Source organism: Galleria mellonella, unplaced genomic scaffold, assembly GCF_026898425.1.
Source record: "Galleria mellonella isolate WM207_F2 unplaced genomic scaffold, CSIRO_AGI_GalMel_v1 utg132, whole genome shotgun sequence".
Taxonomy (NCBI): Eukaryota; Metazoa; Arthropoda; class Insecta; order Lepidoptera; family Pyralidae; genus Galleria; species Galleria mellonella.
Window position 1 is genome coordinate 2,857,048 of NW_026441989.1, and position 16,483 is coordinate 2,873,530.

A 16,483-nucleotide genomic window follows, 5' to 3' on the forward strand; every position below is an offset into this window, starting at 1 on the left:
ATTTGTTCGATAATGTTTTAAAGAGGCAACTGTAAGGATATTACAGTTGCCTCTCAATACATTTATTAAAACAATGTATGTAAGGAAAAACTTACAATCTTTTACCAATGTAAACCATTAAATACAAAATTATGCCATAAGGACAATTCATTGTTGCCACTATGTCGACTGAAAAAGGTCGGTATATTCGTATCGTTCTTAGGAAATCATGTAAGATTTTATATTAAACTGCCAAAATCTATCCTGGACCTACCCGAATGATGTTTTAAAGCTGTTATAAAAAAAGAATCTTTCTGGAAAGGCCTATTACAGTACACAGTTGCTGACATTGTTTATTTTTTAAATTTTTTTATTGTTTTACTGATTTATTTAGTATTTTAAAAAGAATTATTTTTTATTTAATTGATTATATGTATAACATTTTAATTTTGTAATAAGTGGGTTTACTAACTGTCACATTTTTATTGGTATTTATAATATTGACATAACTGCCTATCTTGAAACAAGTAACGCTCACTTTAATGTTCAGATTGGTGACAGCGTGGTGGACCGGGTCGTTGGGCTCCCTATAATATAGATGAACACACCGATGGCTCATACCTCATACTCGTGAACGGGTGCTTTTAGTAGGGATTGGTCTGTTCAAGAACATTGTGATTGAGTGTAGCTTGGTAGCTTTTTATTTTCTTACTCATTATAAATATGAAGTTTGGAATAGGCATTTTATCCATTCATATTTTTTTTTGGTTGTAAACTTAGTTTATATTTGAAAAAAAAACAACAGCCGTGTTTGTTCCCCTTTTTACTCAGCTGAAATTGCATTCCAAACTGGACGATAGTTATAAAAAAAGTGACTATACAAAAATATTTATTATTAAGTTTACTTGGATAAAATTTATTTTATATTATATTAAGTTCCCTTAATCGCTTCTTATTTATTATTCATCTACGGGAAAGGAAAAGGTGGGCTATTTTATGCCGAGACTACACGGCAAAAGAAATACTTTGATTGTAACGAAGCTATATGGGAATATTGACTAATAAAAAATAATTAGATAGAACGTAGTCTAGATATATGTTTTCTTTTATTTCTTAAAACAACCTTTCTTTTCAGGTAATTACGAAATTCCAGAAGGAACATACTGCAATATCCATATTTATGATTTGCATCGACGGGCTGATTTATTTGAAAACCCATTAGAGTTCAACCCTGATCGTTTCCTGCCTGAGAACTGCATAGGGCGACATCCCTACGCGTACATACCATTCAGTGCGGGCCCTAGAAACTGTATAGGTATTGATTAAACAATTTTATTTCAGAGTTTTTAAAAACGTACATGATATATTTTTAATTCTTTTTATGCAATTGAAATGGTAAACAAAAAACAACACATCTGATGGAAATTAATGGCTGTTGTTATGAACATACCATGGAGATTATAGAATACATGTGAGTGAGGTTATGACTTTGGGTTTCCTCATGAGTTGTAACAGTATATACTTGCTGCAGTATAAAAAATCCGAACAAAAATCAAAATAAAAAGGGTACACTTCCGCTAATTAAGCCATTTGGCGATATGGATTTAAAAAAAAAAACAAGCGGCTCTGTGTTTTTTTTTGATGGGTGAAAATGGTATGATAACCCCGCCTGCGCTAATGGGATACGCTGGCGGAGCACCAGTGAAGGGTGATAGATGAGAATGAAAACAGGCCAGTTAGCCCATCATGATGAATTCATTAGGAATTAACCATGATAGTTTCCAGGGAGAACCGCAAAGAGGTCGACCTGGTTGAGTATATTGCTCGCAATGGGATTCTCAGTCTCCATTACTAACAATCCCTTTCCCCCCATAGCGGCTCTGTGTTACCATGTAAGGTTTTATTGACAGTCATTAAAATATACTTTTCAGAAATATTGATATTTTTCTTTGTTTTTATTAGAAATATCAATACTTTTCGCATATATATTTCTTACAGTTTGGATTTAACTATCGATTGTTGCTTGCTATTTCTATACCTACCTATTATTTTATTTTCAGGTCAAAAATTTGCAATTATGGAGATGAAGATAGCCCTTTCAGCAATCATTCGGGAATTTGAACTGATGCCAGTCACCCGTGAGTCGGATCTCGAGATAACAGCCGATTTAGTATTAAGAAATTCGAAGCCTATTTATGTTTCATTTGTTAAAAGAAACAAATAATGTTTATAAAGTGAACATATAGCACACCTTTTAGTAATCATTATGTCCGCTAAATATAGTAACGTTCCCGTCTTCAACCGCTTGGCACTGGATGTAAGATATTTATATCAGCTGTCTAAAGAAGTATGTTCCAGTGCACTGTAAGTGGAAGTGTCCGAATCTCGCGATTTTCGCTGTGTTTATTTTCGCGCGTCGCAGCGCACGCGCGTCTTTACCTTAGATCCATAACTGTTATGCGATTTTATTGTAAAGGATACGAAGATTTTGTGATGGAGAATAGCAATGACTTTGAGGTAATTAGTTCTTACACGCTACTTATTAAGGACTGTAGTTTTACAAATCTAAATTAAGATGTTGTATTTATTTCTAATATTAAATTGTAATTCTTATAGTCGAGTATTTGTTTGTTTATTTTTTTTCATTGCATATAACTTTTACTTAAATGTAGATACTTTGAGAATTTGCAATAATACTCCAAAAATAAAATAATTATTTTATATATCAACAGGGAAAAAGCAAATTGAATTTAGAGGAAATATTGCTTTTATATAAAAATTCTTCCCTGACATGACGTAGAAGCGATTAGGGGAAAACATTCAGAAGGTGAAGGGAAAGTACTCGTATATTGAATTTTACTGAAATTTTTACTGAATAGTTAGTAATAGGTATTGCTTAATATTTTAACCAAGTCTCAGCTGAAACTGAAAACATAATACATAAACAAAAAGCTTGGTGTTGGCCCTCAACCCTCATTTTTCTACAAGGACAAATAATTTTTTTTTTTATTTTTGTAATAATTATATATGATAGTTCAGTAGACCAAGGTATAAGCATAAGAATAATTGTATTCTTATAGTATCAGTAAATTGAGAGAGCAAGACAGACTCTATAAAGTATGGGTTTTTCTATCTGTCCAAGCAGCTGTTCCTAGCTTATTTTTAAAGAGTATGATAAGTGACGTTAAAATACTATGGTACGAAGGCATATCAGCCTAGAGACTTGCGACCCCATTGCTAGCAATATATTCTATTAGGTCGACCTCCATGCAGTCGCCCTGGAAACCATCTTGTTTAATTTCTGGCTAATTCGCCGCAATGGGCTAACAGTCCTGACTTCGATCTCAACACTTCATCTTCACTGGAGCCTCGCTATTGTATATCGTTAACATAACTGGGTGCATCGTTCCATTTCACCCATAAAAGTCTTTAGGAATTGCAACACATGTAGCATGTGGTATCATAAGCATCACAGATGTCTGTTTATCATTTGATGTCCGTTGTGTTGTTTATGTCAAGGTGAAGGTTACCAATAACCGTCAGTTCATTTACCATTCCACTTAGAGACGTCGTCATACTCTCGTCATTGTGTGTAAGTATTGAGATATGTTTATAATAGCAAAACAGTGAGCACAAACTCGAAAGTCTAGTGAAGATATTTACGATCATTCTTTCTCTTTAGTTTGCCAACCAACTTCAAAATGGAGAATGTTTTTAGATCGGTTGCATTTTTTTTATGTTTGTTCGTTATTTATAAAGGATATACTTTCAGATTAACCCCATAGAAATTTTATCAAAATCGGCTTAGTAGTTTAGTTTTTAAATAAAAATAAGTGCTTTTGTCACGATTGAAGTCGGCATTTTTTTTTGTAGAACAAAATCTGTTATTGTTATTATAATGCAATATATTATCAAACAAATAACATAATATTTATAAAAATTCTTCTCGATAGAAAAAGTTAAACTGATCTAAAAATCAATTACATAGACATTTTGTAAGTTAACAACAAAGTAGAAGTCATTTAGCGTGTATTTATTATCTGATATAATAATAAACTACTATTAATGATAAGAAGGAGATGCCACAAAAACAGTTGTAAGCAAACTGCATTAAATCTGAAAGAACCGTAACATCATTAAGGAGTTTATTTTTCCCAATTTTCTTGTATGGTGCACAGACTTGGACGATCAGGCAAAAGAACGCCGAAAAGCTGATGCTCTGTTTACTGAACCAACGTTTCCATACTGAACGACATAAAAATCAGAGAGAGATTATTTTCGATTATTCAAATATGAATTCACAAGTACCTACTTCGGTCATATCGTGTGAAATGAAAACTATATGAAAAATACGAACGAAGAAGAATCTCATCGACAAATCTCTATAATCATGAAAACCATGACCAGAATGGTCAAGAGTGTACCGCTGAAGAGATTAATTGATATGAGTAAAATAGCAAATACTAATTTATCCAACCGGATTGCAGTTTTTGTTATTTTGTTAAATTTATGCACATATCACGCGTAAGATATTTATCTTACTACTGGGTATGTAGATTTGCATTAAATTTGCATTGGTTACAGATATAATGTGCCATTTCTGACGTATTTATTATCCTCTTATTAATGAAATAAATATGACCTTGAAATAAGAGTATTCGCAAGATAGCCATATGACTGATATGAAATATAATATTTTTTGAGGTAGGTATAATTTTTTTTTTTACAATCTGTATCTTTTATATTGTTCTATACGTGGTACGATAGTTTTTTAACAATTCCTCTAAAGGAATCTTGACACAAATGTCAAGATCTCAAATACGAACTGCCTGAAACACTGAACTAGATAAATATAGATATGAAACATTCAAATTGTCTGTATGCATACGCAACTCTAGTACGTTACACAGTAGGTAAATACTGAAGGTAAATAAGTAGATAAGTTACGACTGATCGTATACGGGGCCGGATAGTCGACGCTTGCGCTCTGGCATCGTACGACGAAGCGCCAGCGCGAACTGATGCCCGACTTATCCCGTCTTTTTTGTGGTACGTGGTCACCATGAACAGCCGTAGGCTCCTCCGTCTCGCTATCGTCCCCAGGCCCGTTTTCCAACCAGCATGCGTCTGCTGCCGTCTTTACAGTCAAGTGAGACCCGTCTATGTTATAAGCAAACCCGAAGTGAGTGTGTTTTGTATATGTTTATTAGGTGGTGACTTATAAGACAGTAATAGATGGTTACTTACGTAAACCTCTTATTGAATAAAAATAATTACATGTTTTAAATTAATTGTTACAGAAATGGCGCAATTCTGCACCGCATTTTTACTCTGTTCAAACTATCGAAATGAGGTACGTAATTTTAATTTTTAAATTAAATTTAAATTAAATAAATTTAAAATATTTTACGCACTCAAATTAAAACGTTTATATTTGTATGCAACAGCAAGTGTTGTTCTTTTATTAGAAACCAATTGTTATTAATGAACCATATCAACTCCTATTGATCTATATTAAACGGGTTTGCTGGCGCCACTATGTGTCGCCTATTACATAAATAATGCAGCTACTTGTTACATTTACCCTGGAATTTTAAATATCTATCTATGTATACCTATATCTCATATATTTTACAATAATTAAAGTAAAAATATACCATTTTTAAAGTAGATATAGACTCTCTTAATTTTTGTTTTAAAAATAGATTTTTTTTTTGTATATATATTATAACTTTACTAAAAATCGATCTACAATTGACTGTGTTCTGTTAAATTAGACAAGGAAGTTTTGTAATTAATAATATCAATTAACTGCTTAAAATCCATGACAACTGCCTGGTTATTTACTGATTAAGGAAATAATCTTGCTCAGTGAATACGAAAACCGCATTACTTATGCAAATTAGGTATACCGTTGGTAGAGTTCCACGCTCATTAGGGATAATTTTAATTTTTTTCCCATAAAGAAATAACAACTTCAATCGTGAACAAATAAGCATAAGACCAACACGGGATTAAACTCTGTCTATTGCGAGAAGAAAATTCAAAACGGATTAATTAGCGGAGATAAAGGTAAATGAAAAAATGTGTTAAAAAGTCTTCAATTGTGACAAAACCAGTTATTTTGTTTTAAAGAATGAAGTACTGAACCGATTTTTATAAAATCTGTAAGTATATCCTTTTAGATAAAAAAAGAATTTTTCAAGTCGATTATATCTGATGGGGTTATGAGGTAATAAACCTAAAAAATGGCGACCGAATTGAGAGCCTTCTTCTTTTGATGTCGGTTGAAAAATAAAAATATAAACAGAAATTAAGAAATATTAGGTAAAAATAACATCACATTAAAAACTTTTTTTCATTTCCTAAAAAACTCTTTTATTTTCGTTTGTCTGTTAGTATGCCAGAGGCTTTCGCTCGTAAACGAAATTATATTTTCTTTCACGGATCATTAATTAGATTTGGTATATTACTTACATCATTATGTAATATATAATATTATCAACTTGTTGTTGATGAGTGAATCCAATCAAATTAAAAATATAATTATGTAAAAATCTTTATAAGTACTCATAGTTCAAGTTTATTCTAACTTATAGATATAAATATGAATTTTAAATATGTTTCATGGTGCAGACCATACTCGTTCGTGCACAACCTTGATCCAGTACAGTGAGTAATCACGCTAGGAGTTTTACTGTGTTGTTGTGTCGCATGCCAAAATTTTGTAGCAATTTTAAGACATATTATTTTCAAACCATCTTTCCTTAGAAAAGCGCTGAGTGACGTATCTTCGAATTATTTAATAATTCTGTAATTTAACAGACAGATAGAATAATTTTATTTAACTATTGTATACGTTTAATTATTGTATTATTTACTGATTTTCATTTTAAAACTTTTTTTAGTTTTGCTTGTGTTTGTAAGTGTACAAATTCTTTGAAATGGTTTTTGGTAGTTTTAGGTTTTATTGCTTCGTAGATTAATATTAAATTGTAGTTTCATTTGCATTCCATATAAAATTAGATAGAGAATAATGTATTCTCTATCTAATTTTATATCTAATGTATACGTTGTAGGTATTTGGTACTGGATAATATTGGATATACATAACATTATTGAATAGCTGTTAGACGTAGTATTATTGCGTAAATTACTACTCAAAAAACTAGAGTTGACCTAGTATACACATAATTGTGATTCAAATTTCATTCAAATCTGTTTAGCCGTTTAGCGTAATTAAGTAGCAGCAATCCAAACATTCAAACTGACATTTATAATATTAATAAAATATGTAGGAGTAGGTAGATTTTGGCGTTTTAAATAAATATCTAACAAAATGTTATAATCTTAGTACAGTAATTTACCTGCCTAATTACCTAAAACCTGAAACTATTTTTAACGATGTTGGCTGCTCGTTCAAAACTGTAGAAGTCATATGATCACACAAGAATAATGGCTATCGCTACCTACGTCATCGACACACCCGCCGTTTACGTCAAATTCAATATTAGATCGTGATGGCTACATGTCGTTGTATAAATATTGAACTGCTAAATTTGTATATCTATTTAATGTATTACTAATCACTTATTTAAATAAACATCCACCTATTTCCCTATTTAATGCTACATAGGAATTCCAAAGAAAATAGGTTTGTTAGTAATAATAATTAGATGGATACATTTGTGCAGCTATTTTAGGGTTATTTTCAGTTTTACTATAAATATAATTATAAAGGTAAATACAACCCTAACGATTTAAACCTACACTTCTACACTCATTAGGTCTTGTATATGTTTGTGTTGCATGTTGATTTATAAATAAAGTTATTATTATTAGCTTTAATTATTAGATTTAGTATTAATTTACTATTACGGGGCATTTCATAATACATTTCTCTGTACAGAGTTCGAGAAGGATCGCATAAAAATGCTGATGATGTTTTATTCGATATGTTCAAAAATGAAGACACTGGACTTCTACCAGTTGGAAAATTTTTGGCCGTAAGTTTTTATATTTCATTCTATGTAGCTTATTCAGTTCAGACATGGATAATGAAATGTTGGTTGTACAAAATTAAGTTTCATCATCTATACTGATGGTTTTGGAATTTAAAGTAATTATCAAACAATATAAATTTGTCATCTCGTACGTAGATTTGTTTCAACTAGATATCTGTAAACAATTAGGTAGGATAGTATACAGATGAGATTAATAACAACCTGTAATATATTTCTACGGTATGTACTATTGCTTTTATAATAGATTGTGTCCTGAGGAATGATGCCCACAAGCATTGAAGCCAATAAAGGTTTTTTGATGATTAAAATTATTTAATCGTAAATAATGATTCTTTTATTAGTATGGAAGCCACGGCATTAGAATGGGACTAGTAATTTTAATAATAATCCTAAAAATGAGAATCAATTAATCATTTGATATTTTTCAGGCCTTGAGAACAACTGGAATAAGAAAAAATGACGCACGCGTCAAAGAAGTTATGCTTAATTTATACAAAGCACACAAAGAGTCAAATTTTGAGGGAGGTTCTCCAGAGACATTGAAATTAGACAGAAAAACATTTAAAGAAGTGATCGCACCAAATATTGTTTTAATAACAAGGGCATTTCGTAGTCAATTCGTCATTCCAGATTTTCAGGATTTCATCAAAGATATAGAAGAAATGTATTGGTCAGCTAAAAGTAATACAGATGGCAAGGTTGCCAGTTATATTCCACAACTAGCAAGAGCAAGTCCTGAGAATTGGGGTGTTAGTGTATGCACGATAGATGGTCAAAGATTTTCTATTGGTGAGTGTTCGAATTTACGATTTTGCAATGCTATTTTAATGATTATTTTTGTAATGGACAGGGATTTTTTAAGGGTGTACATGGAACGGTAACCCCGTCTGCGTTATCGGTATAAGCTAGTGGAGCATCAGTGAATGATAATAGGTGAGGATTAAAATAGGTCAGTTGGCCCATCGTTACGAATTTGACAAGAATTATCTATGACGGTATTCAGGGGGAATCGCGTGGGAATCGACCTAATATTGCAATATAGGGTACTATTTATTATATTATATTATTTATATATTTATATAGGGCAATATTTTAGACTTTATTTCTAATAACCCCTTTCCTTTCAATTGACAGGGTTTGTTTCGTATTGGTCTCATACTAAAAGTTAATGAAAACAGGTAATGTTTTCGGATGCGTTTTAATGCAGGAAGGAATATATTATTAAATCAATAGTTATATTTCTTAGTTCCAGTGCTAGTAATTTAGTAGTGACACTCTTTTATATAAATAAATTCTTTTACTTTACTTTTTCAATTTTATTTAAATAAATAATAAAAGAACACATTTTGATATAAATTGCGATATCTATGTATCAGTTATCTTGTGTATTCAGAGAGAAGCAGCTATTTATATCTGGTAAATAATTGTCTAATGTTGTTATTTATATTCTATTTATCTTTTCGGACCAGGTGACGTGACAGTTCCATTCACTCTGCAATCATGCAGCAAGCCACTGACATATGCTATGGCACTAGAGACTCTGGGCCCTGACGTGGTGCATAAATATGTTGGCACAGAGCCCAGCGGACGCAACTTCAATGAACTCGTATTGGACTATAATAGTGCGTATTAAACATGTTTACGTCTAAAACAACATACGTACTTGTCAAACTGCATGCACTATAAATGTTATATAAATTTAGGACTTTCTACCTCTGTACCTACTATTTATTTAATTGATGTTTATATTGATAACTTGATATTGGTCAGTACTATTGCTGGTAGGGTAAATAAAGCTATCAGAAATAACTCTTTTCTTTTATATTTTTCGACAGTGAAACCACATAATCCTATGATCAATGCTGGGGCAATCCTAGTGTGCTCGTTACTGAAAACATTGGATAAACCAGAGATGACTCTGGCCGAAAAGTTTGACTACGTGATGTCATTCTTCAGCCGCTTGGCTGGCCATGAAGTGTTAGGTTTCAATAACGCTGTATTTTTGTCTGAACGCGAAGCTGCCGATCGGAATTATGCACTTGGATTTTACATGCGTGAGCACAAATGTTATCCGGAGAAAACTAATCTTCGAGAGTGTATGGATTTTTATTTTCAGGTTAGTATAAAAGGTAGAGCTGCCTTCGTTATTTATTGTTAAATACTGTAGTTATTAAATCAATCAAGAATTGTAATGATAATAAACAGTATTTTTTTTTTGTATAAACATAATAAATATTAGAAAAATAGGTAAATAAATATACATTTTTGAATTAAACATTATGCTCACAAATGTTTATTTAATAAGAAGTAAAATTGTCATACATTCGGCTCACACTTCAAGCGATATGGTACGTGCTATCAATTCTATCGCGCTGGGGGGAGAAGGAACGTTAATAATGGAGACTAAGGGTCCCATTCTATCGCACTTGAAGAATTTTACAGCTTTCATAGATCGAGCTCTTTACATCTTGTGAGTCAGTGTAGAAGATAACTAGTCCATAATTTTTTATATAAATAATATTTCACAATCACAAACTTTTAAATTTAGGTCCTCTATTATCTTATACTCTTTAAACAATTTCAGTGTTGTTCTATGGAGGCAAACTGTGATATTATGTCAATAATGGCAGCGACACTAGCTAATGGCGGCATCTGTCCTATTACCGACGAAAAAGTCCTACGGCCCGATTCTGTGAGGAATGTGCTGTCACTGATGCATAGCTGCGGAATGTACGATTACTCCGGACAATTTGCTTTTAAAGTGGGACTGCCGGCAAAGTCTGGAGTGTCAGGAGCGATGCTTATTGTAGTACCTAATGTTATGGGAATCTGCACGTGGTCCCCACCCCTTGACCCTCTCGGGAACAGTTGCAGAGGACTGCAATTTTGTGAAGTGAGTATACATTCTTAAATAGTATATTTGTGTTTTTTGATTCCCAAAGAGGGTTGACGTCAGGCAGGTAGCCGGTCGTAAATTTTAAATATTTTTGTAATATGTATAAAAAACATATTACGCCGATCCCAAATCATAATTGGGATAAGGGTAGGAAGAGGAAGAAGAATGGGATTAATCTGAACTTGCGATATTCCTTTAAACAATCGTGGATAATCCTTGTCTATTCGTCATGTTGTATCAGTTGATCTTAAATACTCGTCTATCGTCCTGGACCGTCAACATAAACCATTAGTATTGGTGGGGTTAGCGTTTCAACAAATAGGGATTACTTTGACAATTAAACTATATCATGTAAGAAATTGATAAGAATTCTTTGATCATATAGGTATATATTCATTCATTAAATAACCTGGTTTATTAAATTGGCACTACTTTAGGTAATTCATTGTTATTTTAGATCCCTTTTTACAATTTTTACACAAAAAGCTACTTTTACATTTAGAACATAGATATGCATATATTGTGCTTGTTTTAGGAACTAATCCAAAGATTCAACTTCCATAAGTACGATAATATTCGTTATGCAAGTCATAAGAAAGATCCTCGACGGTACAAGTTTGAGTCAACGGGCCTTAGTATTGTCAATCTTCTATTTTCTGCAGCAAGTGGTGATCTCAGTGCTTTGAGAAGGTATGTTGCTTTGGAAAGTAAAAGAAATACTATGCTATGATAATAAATAGGTATTAGTTGTAACAATAGTATCAGTAAAATGACCAAAACTGTTATTTATCAGCACTTCTTCCAAATCATCTCTACTTCCCGAGCCAGTGAAGTCACCAAAATAATTGCGTTCGACGCCAAATTACAAAGTAAATAAATGGTGCGACCAAACACATATATCTCTATTGGATATACAATGCTTAGAGTTCCTATCACGAAAATTATTATATAAAAATCATTATTGTAATGAAATGTTGATTAGTTTATACATTGGCTTGCTTGGTTTAGATTATCATATTATTTATTGTTTTTAATAATTTAGACCATTGTTCATTTGCTTTAGTCGAATTATATACATCATGATATTATGTACTGATTTAAGTACATCTTTAGTAGATCACTGATTCTCAATAAGATTTTATTTGGTAAAATTTTACGAACTAATTATCAATTTCAATTTATTGGTAAGCATTTTCCTTACGTACGTTAAAGGAATGCATGATACTGCAATATACCTCAGGACAAACATGGTATAAGTCAAGTTTTTCCTCTTTCTGGAATTTTTACCGAAGAAAAACGTAACACATTGAATTTTTTACATACACAATAGCTTTAGTATGTAATGCAATGCTACAATGTAGTTGCAGATTTTCTAATAATGGTGATACTTATTTTTACCTTTTAAAATTTCAGACATCATTTATCTGGTATGGATATGACCTTATCTGATTATGATGGCCGAACAGCGCTTCATTTGGCGGCTGCAGAGGGCCATTTGGCCTGCGTTGACTTTCTCCTTGCTCAGTGTGCTGTTCCTCATGACCCTAGAGATCGCTGGGGCAGCCGTCCGCTAAACGAGGCCGAGACTTTTGGTCATACAGCCGTAGTACAATACTTAAAAGAATGGGAGTTAGCCCATCCAAATGACCAAGAAAATGACGCATCTACATCGGCGGTGGACGAAATTCTTGAAAAAGGGGATGCTAATGATGCTGTTAAAGATCCTAGTATACAAGAGATAGTGTCTAGGAATGGCGACAAAGTACACTAAAGAAGAATCTCGATCAAATTACACAGCAATCTCACCCAGTAGGTAGTAATACATACTTATAAAAAGAAGAATAATTTTATAGACGATCTCATGGTTGTATCGATGTTATAAAAAAGTATTCGGATTAGATAGAAAAAATATTAATGGCAATATATGTTTTTTGGACTTTCTGCACTTGAATTCAAATATAGTGAATAATATTTGTGATTCTGGTTTTGCTTATGTGAGATTAATAAAATTGATAATTGGTTTCCTAAAACACACGATCATAAATCACAAAATCAATAAATTCACTAAATTCAAAAAGCTTTTGATGAAATATAATATTTTATTGTATTTGAGATTTTGATGCATCTAAGATCACTCGGTTACGCGGTACTAATGATTTTTAAATCAGTGTTCAACAAATTATATTCGAGTCAAGTAAAATATATTGGTTATAATGATAATCTCAGTAAAGATAGGTTAGATTGATGGTATAGATAGGCTAGGGGTATAATTAATTATTTTGCTTACTCAGAATTACTTTTTTTCAATTATTAGGTGAGTTATCAAATATTAAACAAAAATGGCTTTGAAATCTATCCGTATGTGCTTATATACTTATTATTCTTGTCAAAATATTAGATAAAAGATTTGCCTATAATATCTAATGATTAGCCTATCAGCGAAAGCGCTTTGAACCGTTGTATTTATTTTATATGTTCTTTGTTATATTTATCGAAACATACGATACGGACAAAGTAGGTAGTAGATTTGTGTCGCCGAAATAGGTACAGAGTATTTCTGCCGTCAACCATTAGGTGCCTTTTCACGTGTTCTAACAGTTGTGGCCCTAAGTGACAAAATTTATCAGTATCAAATACAGTTTTCACATTATCATCATATCACCTATTTTACTGTTGAAGATAAGCCTTCCCCTTGAGTTCTGCCCGTAGTTGCCATGCTTGGCAGGAGGGTTAGCAACTGTAGTTTGGCATTGGTGACGTTTAATAGGAACTTACATGTCCTTAATCGCCTCTTATGAAATCTACAGAAAAGGAAGGGGTGGTTCATTCTATGCCGGGATCACACGCTTTTCATATATCCAGTACTAAGTAAATGTCAACCAGATTGTGTAAATCCACTAAGAAAACTCAGTGTAACCACTGAGTCAAGAGGCATAACATCTTCAATATCAGAACGCCAGACGCGAGCATAAGTATTACTGTATTTACGGCCTGTTACCTATTGGTGTTTTTAAAAAGCGTAATATGTAACTATGTTCTTATATTGTTCAAGTCTATATGTGATAGATACCACTGTCAATCTCGTCTAGTAGTAAAAACATATGAGAGGTGCCATGAGCAATCTGTGATGCCCCATGATATTGAGTCTATAGATGATGATTACCTACCACTTACCATCAAATGGACTGTCCAAATATTTACCATTTCAAGTGGACTAATAAAAAAACTGCTTTTTGACATTCCATTTATTTTTATATAACATTATTGGAATTTTTTCCATATTTAGTGTTTCAATCATTGGAATGTTCAAATGCTTTGATTATGGTTAAACTGTGAAACAGATTACTTAATAATCACAAAGAAAGACAATAAATATACATTATTATTGTAGTGTAGTTTATATATAGATATTTCATAATTGATGTTGTCCAAATATAATTATGTCAATTAAATAAACTGTTGAATTGAAACTTATTTTTTATTGTTTACCCACCATTAACTAGTACCTACTTCATAGAATTATAATTGTTTAGGTAAATGGCAAATATAAGGTTCACCTGTTGGTAAATTAAATTGAGTATGAATGGGATAATGCAAACAAATCGAGAATATTGATTGAATAATTACAGCATTATTGAATAACAAAAGAATTAATTAATTCTGAATATTAATATATTACTTATTAATAGTATAATATTTGCTTAATGGATGCTTATGTTTTGCGCTGTCGATAACTATAATTGGCTAGCATATAGTAAATGCAATGTAATATGTATTCAATTTTATTAAAAGCTGTTGTTATCCCAAATAAAATAAATAAATAAATAATACAATGAGCAGACTTTCATAGCAAAAATGGACAATAGTTTCAATTAAACTTCAATAGATCATGGAAATATTAGCAGGGGCCGCCTTTAGGGCAGCAGCAGACATTTGCTCACCAAATAGCAGAAGTTGCATAACCAGCAAACATGTAAGAATAGATTGATAAATGTTGAGGAAGCAAAAGAAGTTTGTTTGAATAGGAGCATTTGGTGTTCCATAGTTTCTGTCTACTCCAATGGGAGATAGGTGTGAGAGATATATATGTATGTATCTATTTACTTATTACACACAATGGCCCAAGTGAGAGGCTAAGCGTGGAAAATGGAGTCTTTTTCACATTCACATTCTTTTTCACATCTATTTACTTATAAAGGTCAGCTATTGTATGAAAAAAATAGCAATTCTGTATAATAATCTACTAATTTATTAAATAGTTACATCCAATAATAAGTTATACCTTTGCACTAGTTCTAACTGGGGTTGAAACAATTCCTAATAACTTACAATCTGCTTCTAATAATGTCAAGTCTGAACTGGATCCCAGGAACCTAGATGATAACTCCAAATCATTTATTTGTATTCTGACTCTTGTTCCTCTTACATATTCGTCCCCTCTATTTGTAGGTCGAGTGCAGACACAGTGAAATTTCCAGCCAAAATCAATATACAAATCATCTTGAACCACATGAAAGATTTTACCAATAACTACTTTCCCCACAGGATCTCCTAGCTGAAAAGTAAAATATATTGTTTTTAACTAATTTTTAATGGTGACTCACTAATATGATATTACATAAAAGACCAAGTCAGGGGAAAGGATTGGCAGTAATGGGGTTTTAATATTCCCATTGCTAGCAATATATCTTGGCTATCGGGTCGACCTCCACTGGGTTCCTCTTGGAAATCGTGGTTATTTTTTTGTGGAATTAGTCACGATAGGCTAACTAACGGCTAGTGGATACACTTAGGGGCGATTACTTCCATCCGCACCTATTACTACCTACCATTCCTCACTGGTACCCCGCCAGCATATATCGATAGCCCAAACGGAGTTACTACTCCATTATCATCCATAAAAAGAAAAAAAAAACAACTCACATCAATTAACTTAGAATTCCGGAGTAACGATGCAAATGTATGATTTTCATTTTCTTGTGAATCAAGAATATGGGATTGTTTTTCATATGCTTTAGCAAAACCTCCAGCTCTTTCAGATTCTTCTAAAGGTGCGTTTTCTTGATGGGTCTTTATATCAGAAGTGCTAGAAAAATTCTTTGACTTAACCACTAAAGATGACAAATTTGCGTGTCTGTATATCGCTCCTTCGATTATGTTACTCAGACAATTAGCATTTCTCAACATTAATCGTGCGTGATACATGTTTATTTGTTAATAGTTAGTATTAATATTAAGAAACTTAATAAAAGGTTGGGTTAAAAGAAATAACAAGTAAGTAAATATGATTACTCTATGATATAAAGTATTTAGGTACAATTAATACATATGTATACAGAGTAGTGTTCACAGATTACATAGACAAAGATAGCGTTATTCACTACTTCACACAAGAGTCAGCATTGTCTTTATACTAATGAAACTGGAAACAATATCTATGCAACCACCCAAAATAGAAACAATTTTATTGCGTTGTAGTAGAATAGAGGGGAACAGAATAGAAATAATACTGATGTACATAGATTTATTCACAAGCTTTTTTTAAATAGTCAGTTTAATATATACCTTGTTTAATTTTAATTTG

The 16,483-nt window shown here is 32.1% G+C and overlaps 3 protein-coding genes across 9 annotated transcripts in view; 2 read left to right on the plus strand and 1 right to left on the minus strand.

The window, feature by feature from the left end:
* Nucleotides 1–2,599, plus strand: part of LOC113518034 (uncharacterized) — a 24,516-nt gene extending 21,917 nt beyond the window's left edge. Inside the window, exons 17-18 of the mRNA XM_026902786.3 lie at nucleotides 1,115–1,294; nucleotides 2,040–2,599. Of these exons, the coding sequence (XP_026758587.2) occupies nucleotides 1,115–1,294; nucleotides 2,040–2,203 (344 nt within the window). The 3' untranslated portion in view covers nucleotides 2,204–2,599. The remainder of the gene's footprint in view (nucleotides 1–1,114; nucleotides 1,295–2,039) is intronic.
* Nucleotides 2,329–14,369, plus strand: LOC113518431 (glutaminase kidney isoform, mitochondrial). Of its 7 annotated transcripts, none has more exons than XM_026903347.3 (10): nucleotides 2,329–2,496; nucleotides 5,280–5,332; nucleotides 6,616–6,651; nucleotides 7,889–7,985; nucleotides 8,432–8,792; nucleotides 9,473–9,625; nucleotides 9,839–10,119; nucleotides 10,588–10,896; nucleotides 11,435–11,589; nucleotides 12,313–14,369. In XM_026903347.3, the coding sequence occupies exons 1-10, from the start codon at nucleotides 2,329–2,331 to the stop codon at nucleotides 12,668–12,670; spliced, it is 1,971 nt and encodes a 656-aa protein (XP_026759148.2). In that variant the 3' UTR covers nucleotides 12,671–14,369. The 7 variants fall into 7 exon arrangements, with proteins under 7 accessions (XP_026759148.2, XP_026759149.2, XP_052759021.1 ...); XM_052903061.1 differs by lacking the exon at nucleotides 6,616–6,651 and adding an exon at nucleotides 4,564–4,683 and having other exon boundaries at nucleotides 2,398–2,496; XM_031912986.2 differs by lacking the exon at nucleotides 2,329–2,496 and adding an exon at nucleotides 4,583–4,683.
* Nucleotides 14,130–16,230, minus strand: LOC113518435 (28S ribosomal protein S28, mitochondrial). Its single transcript, XM_026903355.3, has 2 exons — nucleotides 15,823–16,230; nucleotides 14,130–15,454 (listed from the first exon to the last, which is right to left on the minus strand). The coding sequence occupies exons 1-2, from the start codon at nucleotides 16,102–16,104 to the stop codon at nucleotides 15,176–15,178; spliced, it is 561 nt and encodes a 186-aa protein (XP_026759156.2). The 5' UTR covers nucleotides 16,105–16,230; the 3' UTR covers nucleotides 14,130–15,175.
* Between the last annotated feature and the right edge of the window lie 253 nt (nucleotides 16,231–16,483).